General features: G+C 36.5%; 3 protein-coding genes across 3 annotated transcripts; 1 reads left to right on the forward strand and 2 right to left on the reverse strand.

The window, feature by feature from the left end:
• Window positions 1–3,759: 3,759 nt before the first annotated feature.
• Window positions 3,760–4,558, reverse strand: LOC110801905 (uncharacterized). Its single transcript, XM_022007311.2, has 2 exons — window positions 4,412–4,558; window positions 3,760–4,289 (listed from the first exon to the last, which is right to left on the reverse strand). The coding sequence occupies exons 1-2, from the start codon at window positions 4,482–4,484 to the stop codon at window positions 3,982–3,984; spliced, it is 381 nt and encodes a 126-aa protein (XP_021863003.1). The 5' UTR covers window positions 4,485–4,558; the 3' UTR covers window positions 3,760–3,981.
• A 4,656-nt stretch (window positions 4,559–9,214) lies between these two features.
• On the reverse strand, window positions 9,215–12,409 carry LOC110801915 (disease resistance protein RGA2). The gene has a single exon (XM_022007320.2). The coding sequence runs from the start codon at window positions 12,054–12,056 to the stop codon at window positions 9,429–9,431; it is 2,628 nt and encodes an 875-aa protein (XP_021863012.2). The 5' UTR covers window positions 12,057–12,409; the 3' UTR covers window positions 9,215–9,428.
• An 889-nt stretch (window positions 12,410–13,298) lies between these two features.
• On the forward strand, window positions 13,299–16,426 carry LOC110801922 (probable serine/threonine-protein kinase PBL23). Its single transcript, XM_022007324.2, has 5 exons — window positions 13,299–13,825; window positions 13,924–14,105; window positions 14,190–14,379; window positions 14,462–14,853; window positions 15,789–16,426. Exons 1-5 carry the CDS (start codon window positions 13,603–13,605, stop codon window positions 16,122–16,124), a joined length of 1,323 nt encoding a protein of 440 aa, XP_021863016.1. The 5' UTR covers window positions 13,299–13,602; the 3' UTR covers window positions 16,125–16,426.
• The last annotated feature ends 356 nt before the right edge of the window (window positions 16,427–16,782 follow it).

Genomic DNA, 16,782 nt, shown 5'->3' on the forward strand with positions numbered 1-16,782 from the left:
ACGACTGCCTTAACTTTTAGAACAATTTCCATAACTTTAACCTAGAAAACTACAACTTTAACACAAAAAAGTACAATGTGTGAAATAAAAAGAATGCACGACTCACATTAGCTAAAGAAAGGTAAAAATATAAATTCAGGCTTTTAGCAGTTAAAGTTAAGTTATTAAAAGTAAAAGTTAGGTTTGAGATGACGGAAGACTGCCTTAACTTTTAGAACAATTTCCATAACTTTAACCTATGAAACTACAACTTTAACACAGAAAAGTACAATGTGTGAAATAAAAAGAATGCACGACTCACATTAGCGGAAGAAAGGTAAAAATATAAAAGTCAGACTTTCAGCAGTTAAAGTTAAGTTATTAAAAGTAAAAGTCAGGTTTGATAGTCGTTTCACAATATATCAAAACACAACCCAATAGTATGTAAGCTATATGGGACTTGAACCCATACCATGTACATAAATGCACATTGCTCTACTATTTGAGCTAATAGCCTTAGTGTTCAAACATTTGCATATTGGGTAGACTGGTACAAAACTTTTCTTAACTTATAACAATTTCCATAACATTAACCTATAAAATTACAACTTTAACACTGAAAAGTACAATGTGTGAAAATAAAAATAATGCATGACTCACATTAGCTGAAGAAAGGTAAAAATATAAAAGTCAGACTTTTAGAAGTTAAAGTTAAGTTAATAAAAGTAAAAGTTAGGTTTGAGATGACGGAAGACTGCCTTAACTTTGAGAACAATTTCCATAACTTTAACCTATGAAACTACAACTTTAACACAGAAAAGTACAATGTGTGAAATAAAAAGAATGCACGACTCACATTAGCTGAAGAAAGGTAAAAATATAAAAGTCAGGCTTTTAGCAGTTAAAGTTAAGTTATTAAAAGTAAAAGTTAGGTTTGAGATGACGGAAGACTGTCTTAACTTTTAGAACAATTTTCATAACTTTAACATACAGAACTATAACTAAATACACCTTGTGGCACGGCAACACCCGTACTATTGAAATGGTTCGTCAGTATCCAGGGTTTCTCTGAATTTGAAAGTTTTCACATAAAACTACAATGTGTACAATAAAAAGATTGACGGACTCACATTAGCGGAAGAAAAATAGAAATATAAAAGTCAGACTTTTAGAAGTTAAAGTTAAGTTAATAAAAGTAAAAGTTAGGTTTGAGATGACGGAAGACTGCCTTAACTTTGAGAACAATTTCCATAACTTTAACCTATGAAACTACAACTTTAACACAGAAAAGTACAATGTGTGAAATAAAAAGAATGCACGACTCACATTAGCTGAAGAAAGGTAAAAATATAAAAGTCAGGCTTTTAGCAGTTAAAGTTAAGTTATTAAAAGTAAAAGTTAGGTTTGAGATGACGGAAGACTGTCTTAACTTTTAGAACAATTTTCATAACATTAACATGCAGAACTACAACTAAATACACATAAAACTACAATGTGTACAATAAAAAGATTGACGGACTCGCATTAGCGGAAAAAAGGTAGAAACATAAAAGTCAGACTTTTAGCAGTTAAAGTTAATAAAAGTAAAAGTTAGGTTTGAGACGACGGAAGACTGTCTTAACTTTTAAAACAATTTCCATAACTTTAACCTATCGAACCACAACTTTAACACAGAAATGTACAATGTGTGAAATAAAAAGAATGCAAGATTCACATTTAAGTTTCTTAACTTTTACTCACATAAACATGAAAACTAATCGCATAAAATAAAATAAAAAACCTAAAAAACAAAATCGCAACATCTAAACAATGATATGCATAACATCATCATAGCCTAATCGCAAACAATAAGTGAAAACACAATCTAGAAAACCTAAATTAAAACTAAAATTTGTAAACCTAAATAGAAAAATACGAAAAGATAAAAAATAAAAAATTGACTTATACCTAAATTTGACGACGTGATGTACGTCTCCATTGCGTTGGATTGCTAGCAGCAAGGTCTTAATACTTTCTTCATTATTTTGGATCTCTTGTTACTTTGCTTTTATACGCATGATTCATTATCATGGTGATGCATTTCTCTGTTTCCAATACGATGCATATAATAAGAATTTTGACCTGTGATTCTAACATGAAACTAATCGAAGAAAAAAAAGAAGGAAGCTGACCTTGATTATGGAGAAGAATCGCAGAGAAAATAGCAGCCAAAAATCGCATCAATAGATCGAAAAAAATCGCACAAAAATCTTCGGATAGAAGGAGAGAAAGAAGACAGAGAATGTCGAGAGAAAAACAGGAAAAAAAGAACGCTTTTTTACTCACACGTGTGAGTCCAGCCCACAGTAAGGAAACCCGGTTATTTGGGCTTGGTGTACAATAAATTACTGTACACCCATTATAAACAAGATTTTGTGTATAGAGATTAAATGAAATGGATACACACAAATTAACTTGTTAGATTTAGGCTAGTTTATAGTACTGAGCTGTTAAAACAGGTTATTGGGTCGGGTTTGGGTTGGGTTATCTCGGGTCTCGGGTCATGTTCTGGTCGGGTCGTGTCGGGTCAATATTCCATCCGGGTTGAGTTCGGGTTCGGTCAGGTCGATTTCAGGTCGGGTCATGTCGTCTTTTTTCCTATCCCGGGTTCAGGTCGGGTTCGGATCGGGTCACATTTTGGTCAGGTTTGATTTTGGGTTCGGGTCTTATCGGGTCGGGTTTAAGTCGGTTTGTAGCAGGTATTTTATGGTTCTGGTCTTATCGAGTCGGGTGTAAGTCGGTTTGCAACACAACTATTTTCGGGTTCGGGTCTTGGTTTGGTTCGGATAATAATCGGATTAGATAGAATTCGGGTCGGGTCACTCTCGGGAACGGGTCAAACTCGGATCTGATAATTAACTTGTACTCCGTACATTTTAATTATTTATATTGTAAAAACTATTGTTTAACTTATTTTAGAGTTAAATTTTATATAGACCAAATAATCGCGTGTTTTTGTCAAGTCAATACATATATAAAGTGAATATGGATTACGAACCAATGATCGATTTGGTCATCTCAAAATGTGAAAGTGAAAAACATTTACTCCTGCAACTCGAATTTCATTTTTGGAATGAGGGGTAAGTGAGTGGGTCTCGAGCCAATGCGAGTCTCCTGTGTGATAGTGTAACCGTTTTTCTCGTTGTTGAGCACATTGACATAGGTCGCGCAGACAAAGAGAAAGACTGTCAATTAGGATGTTAGATTCAATTCCTACCTATCATCTCATCCAAATTCCAAAAAATAACCCGAAATTATTGTAAAAACAAAATAAGTTTTACTTTACTTTTGGTTATTTATATAAAAACGTTAAGTTGTTCAACACGTTTTAATTTTTCAGTATCTAGTAATAAATAATTAAAATAGATTTATCATTGAAGTTAATATTTGGTCGTGTCAATGACAAGTCGGGTTATCAACAGGTCGGGTAAATCGGGTTATCACAGGTCGGGTCAATAGCAGGTTTCATCGAGTTACAATCGGTTTCAGGTTGACATCGGATCAGGTATCGAATCGGGTTCGGGTCATTGTTTGGTCGGCTCAGTTCGGTTATCGGTCATCTTCGGGTAGGGTTCGGGTTTGGGTGTTACAACATCGGGTTAAAATCGGTTATTGATTTTTTCGAGTCGGGTTTCGGGTTACCTGTATTACCATAATTTCGGGTCATAGTCGGTCTTGGATTCGGTCGGGTCAGTTTTTGACAGCTCTACTTTGTAGTATACGATAAGTAGATGGATAGCGTTGTTGAATAATCATAGAAAATTCGAGTTTATAGAGATAAAACTTAATTAATACAATCGTTAAAACGAAGAGGAAATGAAATTGGTACATGACATAAAATTAATAGAATCGGTAAAAAGAAATGGAAATGGAAATGGAATTGATACATCCAGAGAGACAAAAGTAGATAATGCAAGGAAAACAATAACGAGGCCAAAATGTTGAAAAGTTTGAATGTCGTCTTCACTCGCAGAGTCCAGCACCAGGAAAAAGTTGATCAGTATCGACGCAGTGCAATCCATGACAACAATTGTACTCACCATAATGCACGCAAATTTGATGACGTTTGCGACACTTATCTTTTGGTGGTTGCGGTTGTTCGCCCAAAGGGGTGCATACTCCAACAGCACCCGGAAGGTCTGGATTTCCAAGAATGCAATCTAATCCTTTGCAACACCTGTAATTACCATACGGTAGACACAACTCCGTTGTTTCCCGACACATTGCCTTAGGCGGTGGAATTTCTTCATCACTATATGATTTGTAATCAGCTGTCGAGGTACGTACGTTGGAATGAAAACATAACATCAATTATTAGTGATAATTAATTATAATTTAAGTTACTATAAATTATAATATATGTTAATTTTGTACTCTGACAATAGATATATACCTGAGACAGTAAGAATTAGGAAAGCCGCAAACATGATGGTCGCGACAAACAAGTTGATCAAAGTTCTCCCCATATTATGATGGCAAGTATTTCAGTAGTAGTATTTGATTCTATAATTGTTGGTTGATGATGTTTATTTGTTTTTCTATTTCAGTATTTATAAAACTCCCTAATGTGCAATTAGATATAAAGAATTTCGAAGTAAATTATTATTGTAATGTCGATCTTAGTGTTGGATTATGGATAGATTACAGCTAGCTAGCTAGCTAGCTAGCTATAATTGCCATATTCAAATTACATACACTGCGTTGCATCTCTAACTAATGTGCACGATTTGCCATTTTCGTTATTAGTAGCTTCCATGTCTTTAGATTTTCATGACTCACAAAATCGTCAAGCTAAATAAATAAATAAATAGATATTCACAAACTGTGAATTCTGAAAGAGGAGATCAAGGAAAATCTCTGTTTGGGATATGTTTTTAACTTTTTATGCTTTGCATGTAAGTCTAATTTAATTATTTGGCTAAGATTTTTAGCGTGTTTAGTAAATTTTGTTGTTTTGTCAATGTACTTTCATGAAGTATATAGAACATTAATTAGTACTCGCCAGACCTGAGTTAAAGCAAGCTTCCCTTCGTTATCTTTACTAATCAATACTCCGTATTTACAAGAGAACATGTACGTGTCAACCGTCAAACCGGCAACCTCTGGTTACATTTTTTACCCCCACAAATATGAATTGTGGCTGGATCTGTCAAAAACTGACCCGATCCGAAAATCTGACCTGAACCGACCGAACCCGTGACCGACCATGATCCGAAATTATGGTAAAACAGGTAACCCGAAATCCGGCCTGTACCCGACCCGAAAAAACCGATAACTGATTTTAACCCGATGTTGTAACACCCGAACCCGATACCCGACCCGAAGATGACCGATAACCGAACTGACCTGACCGAACAATGACCCGAACTCGATTCGATACCCGACCCGATGTCAACCCGAAACCGATTGTGACTCGATGAAACCTGTTATTGACCCGACCTGTGATAACCCGATTTAACCGACCTGTTGATAACTCGACTTGTCATTGACACGACCAAATATTAACTTCAACGATAAATTTATTTTAATTATTTATTACTAGACATGTCAAACGGGTCGGTCGGGTCGGGTTGTAAAAAATTATTTTCGGGTTCGGGTTTACAAATGCTTGTTCAAGATCCAGAAATTTCGGGTTCGGGTTGACCCAACGGGTTGAGAGCATTTAAAGCGCGCATTATATTTTCATTAATTTAGGTGATAAATATACAAAATATGGGCACAAATTAACAAATTTTCCTACACAAGTTTATATTAGTCAACTTCAACCATAAAATGGCGTATAATTCAAATTAAAATCATATTACACACAACAATAGTAAAAACAATGTTCGGGGTACTATAAATTTTCTCACAATCTCATTTATTACTATAAATACAATGCTTTCCAATCGGTCGGGTCCAAAATGGGTTCGGTCGAATTTTGACCCATTACTTTTCGGGTTACTCGGGTTCGGATAAAATCGGGTTACGGGTCACAAAATCTTGTTCAAGACCCAGTATTTTCGGGTCGGGTTCGGGTCGGGTCGACTTTTGACAGGTCTACTAGATACTGAAAAATTAAAATGCGAAAAAATTAAAACGTGTTGAACAACTTAAACGTTTTTATATAAATAAACAAACAAAAGTAAAGTAACCTTGATAACTCAACCAATTAGGCCAGCAATTTTATTCAGACTCTTTTCTCCCCAAAATTTCACATCAAGGCTCATAAGTTTAATCCATAAGTTTAATCCAAATAGGAAGCAGTTTAACAGGATCTTTGGCAAAATTTTGATCAGCAAACCATGGTTTAACCATAACTGGCTTCGAATCAAAAAATTATGTACACCCCTGCAAAACCTTCTGACAATTCTCCATGGTTTTAAAACGAATGAGGTACACCCCCCTGCCCCCCCCCCCCCCCCCCCCCCCCCTCCCCCTTCCTACTAGTGAAACCTTATCAATGCCAAACTTCCCCCAAATACAATGCACAAAACCAGACATGATATTCTAAGGTGGGTATGCGCCTAAAACATAACACACAACAGAGGTTTTCCAATACGAATGAGGTACACCCCCCCCCCCCCCCCCTCCTACTAGTGAAACCTTATCAATGCCAAACTTCCCCAAATACGATGCACAAAACCAGACATGACATTCTGAGGTGGGTATGCGCCTAAAATATAACACACAACAGAGGTTTTCCAATACGCAATTTCATCTTCTACATCCTCCAATTCAATCTGGACAAGATTATTGTTCGCTATTGCATTACTATCCATATTAGGTCGATTATTAGCAAAATTTAGACAAGGGGTTAAGGATTCAAAAATGGGTCCCTTCCCGCCAGAAAAGTGGGTACAAACATTCTTGCCATTATTAAGGCCAGATAACCAAGCATTGAAGTTCGTTTTCACCTGAGATTGTTGTTGCAAATCACGAAGGCCAGATTCAGGGGAAAGAATTTTATCTTCGAGCAGTTGTTCAATATCTGGGTGCGAAATTGTCGAAACAGAGTTATCATCCAATACCTCCATTGATGGTGCAGGGAGGTTCTGAGCTTGTGCGCGGGTCACCGGACGCGCCATTACAGTAGTATTCATGTTCTTCTTTCCATTTATGGGTTGGCTAGCTTGCATGCGAGGTCTTCCCATGGGGGTCGAGAGAGTCGCCTCTTCGAAACCTCTTTGGAAAACTTTTTTTGTAATTTGCCTTTTTGTTTGTTAAAACTATTTGAAAAATTTAATCTCATTATGAAATCAAAGAAAAAATTAGGTAGATTTTCTCCGCATTACTTTTTTGATAATGAGGTAAATAGAAATTTGGTAATACGAACCTGGGAATTACGGAGTATCTATACTTTCCACTTTTTTATGGGGTAAATTGCATCACAATTTGCGAGACCTTAGAAATCTTGAGAAGCACAAAAGATAGGAGCTCAAAGTACCATTTATGTATTTTTGTTCGGTTCATAAGACTCCTTAGATAAACAAATAATAAAAAATTTGGAGTACAAATTACACATAATTCATATTGTGTGTATAAACATTAGAAGAAAATTTATTTTCACGTTTTTCTCTGGATAAAATAATTGTCTACTTTCAATCCTCGGCCGCGATATCTCAATAAATTGCAAGTAATCCGATCCATATGATGTAAACTACTCCATATTGTGCTTTACGTGTAGTATATAGATCACCATATCATGTAAGAAAGGTACAATTTCCATATGCATGGAAGAGGCCAACTGGCAATAAAATCTACAAAATAAACAATACACATTGACCACATTAAACGGTCTACATATACGGTGTGTTATGTGTCCACCCATACTACTGTCACACTTTCTCAAACAAGAGTTACATCAAACCCCAATAAATAAACAAGGAGAATATAATGAGTTTTTATAATGTGGGACTCTCTTATTTTACATGCACTCTTTTCTTTGTGTTCCCAACAAGAACTTCCAACACTATGGAGTATGCATGTCAATTTCTTTTCTTCCATGAGTTTAAGTTTTAACTCTCTACTTTTTGTTTAAATCAAGTTAGATTCCACATCTATCCCCATCGACTTTCGCGATGATAAGTGATGAATACAAAGACATAGATAGATGCAACAATGGAAGTGATGAATCTCTATCCATACATTAGATTAAATTAATTAATCGTATTAATGAAGATTAAATTGACAAGTCCGGCCAAACCATCCAAAGACATGGATGCAACAACAATGAAAGTTTTGAGTCTAACGAAATTAATTAAGATTAATTGGTTGGCAATTGGTTGTCTTCTATCAAAAGTATCGTACTTCTGGATCGATAGTCAAGTCACCCCGGCCCAAAGATGAAGCTTAAGCTGATAATGCAATATAATACTTTATTACAGCTGATGAGATTTTCCAAAAATGGTACACTTATTATAAATACCGGACAACAATGAACCTATAATTACACCAACATTCAATTCAACAATTAATAAAGTTAATTTGAGGTGCATTTTTCATACACTCTCGATCTTGAGTCTCTCAACATCAAACTCGTCCAAATGGCTAGTGTTCGCTTCAACTCTTCAGTTATGGCTATGATGTTCTCTGTTCTTTTACTTACAACATCAGGTTTAAGTTTAACCCCTCTTAAACCCCGGCATGAACTTACTTTACATAAATTGTTGAAATAAACGTATGAACAAATATGTATACAACTCCTATTTAGAATTGATAGTTCGTTAAATCATGATTGGTATATATTTTAATTGGGTTATTCATGCTTTGTTTTCAGTTGCAACATCAAATTCTAAAGCAGAGTTGCCTCAAAAGGAATGTCAGGTTGAATACCAACTTTGTCCTGGAGAAGGTCCATATATTTGCTGTCAAGGACTAGTCTGCGTCACTATTCCTGTGGTATTCGGTGGTGGAATTTGTCTTAGTGAGATATAACAACAAACTTTACCATCTTACGTCGCCCTCTCTTATTCATTCATTGTACCACAATCTTAAAACTCTTTTATGTTTATCATTTAAGCTTGTTTTTCCTTTCATTGTTGCTTGGTTTTTTCCATCTGAAAATCAATGTTTATTCATTTTGAACTACTACTATATATCAATATATGTGTACTTGGTGATTAGTGGTACTAATTTGAGTTGATCAAACTCGATCTATTTTCTAATGTGTGTGTCATACTCTGTGTCAACATAAAAACTTATTAATGCTGTGGAATATATAAAAGAATTATTCTAATTAAACTCTGGCCTGGCCTGGCCTGGCCTGGCCTGATCAATATAAAGTGTAGTTTCAGAACACCGGAATAACAGACTGAATGTCAGAAATAAAAAGATAAGGGAATTCTTTCCTGATATCTTGCACAACTTTTACTGAGATGGGGGTAGTTCTTAATCTGTATCTTCAGCAAAAAAATCTGTTACCGCCTTAATTACTGGGCGTCTGTTCCATTGATGCATCTTTCATCGATATACACCTGAGGCACATGAGAAATATGAGGGTAATCTTCACCTGTATGTCTATCGCATCTATTGCTGAGAAGAGAACAGTTCTCAATCTGTATCTTCTGCAAACATCTGAGCTGGCTTAATCCTTCAGGCAGAGCTACTAATTTTGGGCAACTGTAAATGTTAATTTTTCTAAGCAAAGTGAAATTCTTCAACCAATTTGGAAGTGTAGTCAATTCTTTACAATCTTCAATCCAGAGATATTGAAGAGAGCTTGCAGCAGATTGGATTCCTCTTGGCAGATTTCTTAGCTTTGGAGACCCGGTAATTTCCAAGGTTCTAAGGTTTTGAAGCCCACGTAGGTAATCACCTCTCTCTAAATCTAGTTCTTGACAATCACGGATAACCATTGTCTCAAGGGAAACAAGTTGATTCATGCTACAAGGAATACTGATCAATTTAGGACAATTTACAATGTGAAGCTCTAGCAGGGAAGTATTGAATTGAATAGAAAAACCATTCCACAGGGATGTTAACTCTTCACATGAATATAATTCAAGTCGTCCCAAACAACTTAAGCCATGTAATTTGGAACTAGCTAAGCTCATTTGATTCGTAGTCACAGAAAAATACCTTAGGCTTACCAACTGGTCTAAATCCCTTGGTAGCTCTTGTAACATCTCACACCCAGGAACAAACAATGATTGCAGATTTAATAACTTACATATTGTACTTGGAAGAGCTTTTATGATACGGTTGTATGATAAGTCAAGATACCTGAGATGCTTCAAGTTTCCAATTGACCTTGGCAACTCCTCAAAACAACTCTGATGAAAATCTAATACGCGCAACCATCTAAAGTTGTGTATAATGCCTTCAATAAATGCCCTGTTAATATAACCCATTGCATACCCAAATCTGAATGTTCGAGCCTTTTTTGCTTTGAGTAGCTCTTTGGGGAACCCCTTGTCAGATAAACCTTCACCTCCTTCGTATCCCCATACTAAATGTCTGCATATCTCTGTAACATTTAGCTGATTGCTAGTTACAACAGCTACCTCTTGGCCAACAATATCAGTTGCCAAATCATGGAATAAATCATGCATTCTACATTCACTTACAGTTTCAGTAAACACAACAAATGCATCCTGTAGAAGAGATCTTGACAATAAGTCTTCACAGTACTTGTATCCCACTGATTCTAACTCTTCGCTGTTGTCTCCTCGTTGTAATAGTCCAAGTGCACTCCACAAACATGATACCATTGGAGGATTGAGCTTGCTATCCTTGACAAACAACGAACAATAAGCAAAACACGCTTTCAGATGAGACGGGAGTTTGTTATAGCTCACTTTCAGAGCTTGCTTGATGTCATTATGCTGTGGGTGTATGTTCAGAAAGTTGTTTGTTTCAGCAATTCGCATCCATTCTCTATCGACTCTCTCACTGCGTAACAGGCTTGCAAGAACCTTAACAACCAGAGGAACCCCACCACATTTGTCAACAATATTCCTCCCAATTCTAGCAAGATTAGGATATCTTTCCTCTTCACCACTCTTGAATGCCAATTGTTTGAATATGGACCAACAAACATCACTAGAAAGATTATTCAAACAATATGGCTCAACATTTCCAACCACAGATGCTACCATATCACTTCGTGTAGTGACCAAAATCACACATCCTTCTTCACTTACAGCTATTAAACTTTCCAAGTCGCGCCATACCTTGATGTCCTCAATCCACACATCATCAAGCACAAGAAAATGCTTTCGACCATCTAATAATATCTCACTAAGCCTTTCATGTAACTGTCTTAAGCTAAGGTTTGCTGTGTTTTCATTACTAACAGAATTCAATATTTCTTCTATTGTCTTTTGCAGATCAAAATTTTCTGAGACACATGCCCACAACTTAACATCAAAGTTACTAGTTACCCACTCATCATTGAAAACAAGCTTAGCCAAGGCCGTTTTCCCAATTCCACCCAATCCAACTATTGGAAGCACAACCAACTTACTAGCATTTCCAACACACCTACTCGTTAAACGTCTGACAATTTCACATTTAGCTCCATCCCTACCAATGATTTCTGTTTTCTTCACATAAGAAAACGCATCTAATGGATTCCTTTCGATATTATTGTGTGTTTCAACTGTATGATCATCCAACCCAAGATCCCTCTTATTAGCAGCTATGTCATCAAAACTCTGTAAAAGGTCCCTAATCTGTTGACTCCAATAAAAATGACCCAAAACTGGATTTGAGGATGAAAGATAGTACCTAATTTGTTGAAGTACATGGCCTTTGTTGACTCTACGACGCAATAAATCAGTGCCAACTTCATCCAAGAGGTCATCTATATCATAAACAACAGTTTTGAGATCTTTCAGCCAAACTTTGATGGCCTCACTATCATACTGCTTTCTCTCGGCATCATGAAGAACTGCACGGATAGCAATCAGCTTGTTTTCAATCTTCTTCAGGTCGTTTCGAACACTTTGAGATGCTAAAATCCCTTGACTAGCATAGCTGCAAGTAATATCACCTGCAAAAGAAGCAATGTGTCCTAGTACTGATTTTGTGACAGCCCACAAAAGTGCTTCAGACATCTTGATGTATCAAGTTTGAACTTAGAAGGAATTAAAAAGAGGCTAAGGATGTTAAAAGATAAGGTAGAGATTTGAATCCAGCAGGATTTCATGGATCTTAACAGTTATTGACAAGTTGCAAGTTGCAAGTTGCAAGAGACAATTATTGACAAGTTGGTTGTGAAAAATAACCAACTTGCACCCATTTGAAATGAACAGCAAAGTCAAAGTCAAAGTCAAAGTCAAAGTCAACAAATTTGACGGCAACTTCTTACTCCGTATGAGTCAAGGCACCCCTCGTAGTAAAGTTTGATTCGGGTCTTAATTAGAAATGAGTGATTAGGTCGCTTTGATTCGATTTGGCTACAAATTGTTACGGTGTTTTTATGTCCGTCGGCACGCCTTATCACATTTTTTCATAACGGGTCAATTACTTTTTTTGGACATGGTACATGGGTGAATTTTTGTACACCGAAAAAATAAGAGTATATTAAGGGTGTGTTCTATTCACCTTATTTTAACTTATTTTTTCTGAATTGAACTTATCTTAACTTAGTTGAACTTATTTTTCCTGAAATAAGTGGAAATAAGGTAAAGTCAAAATTGAATTACATACGAAGTAATTTTTATTGTACAATTTAGATTTACGTTTTAATTAGTAAATTAGAATTGGTTAATGATGTATGGATGAATGCAGTCAAGTGCAAATTATTGGGTCTGGCCTTGCGCTCTACAGCCCATACTCACCTTCCCACAAGACGATGCAGAAAACATCACACAGTTGACCAAATCACCTGTTTGTAATGTCTGGTTTATGACAGAATAGCAAAACAAATACTTCTTCGGTCCCAATTTAATCGATGTTCTATTGCATATTTGCATCCAACCAAATAAGTAAGTTATTTGGTTAAAAGGTTTCTTTTACTCGTAGTATAAAAAGACCGAACAAGTGATAGTATAACCTCCCGAAAATGCCCATACCTTTGGAAAATAGGCATGCACAAAAACATCAATATTTAGTAGTATGAAATATCTGTAACAATCTAACAGATGATCTGTAAAATGCAATATAAGTAATTCTGATATAAAAAAAACTTAAGTACGAAAGGCCAAGGGGATTTCGCAATTCTCTCACATTTTTCTCGCATTCAAATTAATATAGTAATAAGAAGAAGGAATAAAAAGATGCTAAAAATAGATAGCAGCATAAGATCCAATCTTTTGATTATTCTACTAATATGCTTGTGAATAGCCGGTAAAATAGGCAAAGATAGAAAAACATTACCTAAGAGAAAATTTAGGCCTCTCATTTTTCTTTTCTGCGAGTATGGAAAAATAATATCCGGGCAGTGGGTTTTTCCATAAACCTTTCATGTTTGGTTGACCAAACTTGGGAAGGGGCGGTACGGGGAAGAGAGACAGAGGGGAGGAACCAGAACCAGAACCAGAACCAGTAAGAGAATAAAACTTCTCTCTTCCCTGAGATAACCCAGAAACCTTACTGAATCGTGTTCTTCCCTTCCCAAACATTTCCATTCCACCATCGTGTTCTTATGATTTGATAACAATGATTTGCTTTTCATGTTGCGGATCACCAGCCCAAAAAATTGAGGAAGAGCAGCAAAATCAAACGGTGGGAACCCAAACCCCCAGTACATCTGCTAATGGGCTATCAATAGCTAGTAGAACATCATATACATCATCATTAAGGGCCTCTTTGAGGGCTAGCATCAAAGAACTCTTAGTAGTCAAATCCAAATTCTCTTTCGCAAACATATCATTCAAAACAGGTGATAATATAATATGGCTTCTCTCTTTCACAAGTTTCACAAATTCATAACATTTTCATTTTGTCAATGTTCCCTCTGTTTTCTTCTTCTGTATCCAGACAGCAGCAAGCACAGATACATTCACGACGAGATAGCCAAATATGGCAAGGGGAACATTACTTCCAAGATCTTCAACTTCCGGGAGCTAAGTATTGCAACTAACAACTTTACACCCGAGAATTTACTCGGTGAGGGTGGTTTTGGTAGGGTTCACAAGGGATACATAGACAGCTTAAAGCAGGTAATATCTTTCTACTTTTTCCCCCCTTTAAAGCAGGTTAAAAGGACATAAAAAAAGGAGAAAATGGCATTATGCTTGATTCAGGTTGTAGCAGTAAAACAGCTAGACAGAAATGGATTTCAAGGGAACAGAGAATTCCTAGTGGAAGTATTGATGTTGAGCCTTCTTCATAATCAATACCTTGTGAATTTGGTAGGATATTGTGCTGAAGGCCCTAAAAGGCTTTTAGTGTACGAGTACATGGAAAAAGGATCCCTCGAGGATCACCTTCTTGGTAATGCCCCCATGTCTCAACTCCTAAATATCAGTGTTGCTGTAGTTCCCTGTTTCACCATTCAAATTGTTTATTCTTCCAGAATTGAAACCAAAGCAAAAGCCCCTAAATTGGCAGACCAGAATGAAGATAGCAGAGGGGGCAGCAAGAGGTCTGGAGTACCTCCATGAAATTGCCAACCCACCAGTCATTTACAGGGATTTCAAAGCATCAAATATACTTCTAGATGAGAATTTCAACCCGAAGCTCTCAGATTTTGGCCTAGCTAAGTTGGGGCCCACAGGGAATGAGACACACGTGAGTACAAGGGTCATGGGAACATATGGTTACTGCGCCCCAGAGTACGCATCAACAGGCCAGCTAACAACAAAGTCTGATGTCTACAGCTTTGGGGTTGTGTTCCTAGAGATCATCTCAGGCAGGCGAGTTATCGACACTCATAGACCAAGTGAAGAGCAAAATCTAGTAGTTTGGGTGGGTAATCTTTCATTATTACCATTAACTTTGTTTAAGCTACAACTTCAGCCTTGATCATCTTGCTGAAGTTAATCCGTGCTGTAGACTATCTACGTATAATCCATCATACGGGACTATATTGCCACCTATTGATCCCAGCCAAGTAGTAGTAGCATCTCATGCAAGCATCATTATGTATATCATACAACAATGTGTTATCAACCCTCATTAGATAAGAAAAACAACAGCAAATCTAACTGTTTGAGGGAAGTTTAGGCATACAGTCATGCCAGAAACAAAAAAGGGGAACACAACATAACTGAACCCATATATGCTTAGGTGAGATTTACATCTCTAACCCAGATTTAAGTTCGCAGAAGGAAATAAAACAGATTAAGGAGATGGGGGAAAAAAGAAAAAAAAGAATAAGGTGAGCTTAATATACGGGCCGGGGAGAACAGATTTCACTGCCTATTTTCTTGGCACTACAATGACCTCAGACCAACAAATCCAAGGATTAACTTTGACAAGGTGGCCAAAGTGAAATTTAAAGGCTATTTTTCTTATATGTTACCCATGCTACACATAATACATAAGAGTGATATAGGCTGTATGGGTGGAAACGCATCAAAAGTTCACAACTAGCTTTATAACTTATTGACGGTCAAATAACACAGATTATCAATTTATCATTTTAAAGCTGTTTGGTACGAAAACTTCAGGAAATGTAAAAAGATGGTCTCGACATCTATTGATTCCCTCATTATACTGATAAAATTAGGTCTGTCTTTTGATATACCTACATTCTTATATGTTATGTTGCACTAATAGCTAGTTCAACTACTACTTCTGCCAAATACTTCTTCTTACGATAACTATGACTCTTTCAGCTAATAACTTGCTGTCCAGCTAGCTGAGCCACACAAATCCATAACCTAATACTGTGAATGCAGGCACAACCGTTGTTCAGAGACAAGAGTAAGTTCCACTTAATGGCTGACCCTTTACTTGAGGGTGACTTTTCCATGAAGAGTCTCTACCAGGCACTAGGAATCGCAGCTATGTGCTTGCAAGAAGAAGCTAGCACACGCCCTTTTATAGGTGACGTGGTTATTGCCCTTGAATACTTATCTTCAGAAAAAACTGTTAAGTTGGCAGATAATGAAGAGGAAGGAGAAGACGATGATGATGATGATGATGATGATGATGAAGAAGAAGAAGAAGCATCAGACTGGGAAGAGAGTGACCAACCAAACAATGGCACAGTTAAAGAAGGAAAAGAAAGCTGACACAATGGCATCCTCGCGTGCTAGATGTTCGAGTGTTAATTTTCCATTAATTGAGTATATCAATATGTTTTGGGCCAAACATATTAGTTCTTCATGATTGTTACATATCTTTCTTTTCTAAAATGATGAACTAGTGGGCACTCCATCCATACCTGTGCTTGGACTAGCCTTTCAAATCTCATTTTCCCTCAAGGCTAAACTGGGATCAGATTATTTTACCAAGTTGTTAGATGTGCTTGAAATGTGAAAGACCTTATTGAGTTACTTCAAATCAAAGAGCTTTTAACCTTTGGCTTTGTTCATATTAAGTCAGCAAGAGAAAATAATTGACTAGTCTGACACCTTTGCCTGTAATATTAGAACCTCAGTTGCACTCAAAAAAAGTCAAAATCATCAAAAGCATAAGAGTTACCACCCGAGTATCCATGTAAGGATCATTCTATAAACAAGAAGCAACATGGAAGAAACTGGGAATCTAATCCTAACAAAGGAAAATAATGAAATTCAGCTAATCAAGTCTTCCAGAGTTCTAGCATCTGGTAAAGAGAACAGTTGAACGACTTGAACCGTTCAATGACAAACCGAATATAGGACTTCAGTTGCCATCCTAATTCCCAATTCTGAAAAGCATAAAGCATTTGAACATGATACAAACTAA

Source organism: Spinacia oleracea, chromosome 4, assembly GCF_020520425.1.
Source record: "Spinacia oleracea cultivar Varoflay chromosome 4, BTI_SOV_V1, whole genome shotgun sequence".
NCBI classification, from domain to species: Eukaryota; Viridiplantae; Streptophyta; class Magnoliopsida; order Caryophyllales; family Amaranthaceae; genus Spinacia; species Spinacia oleracea.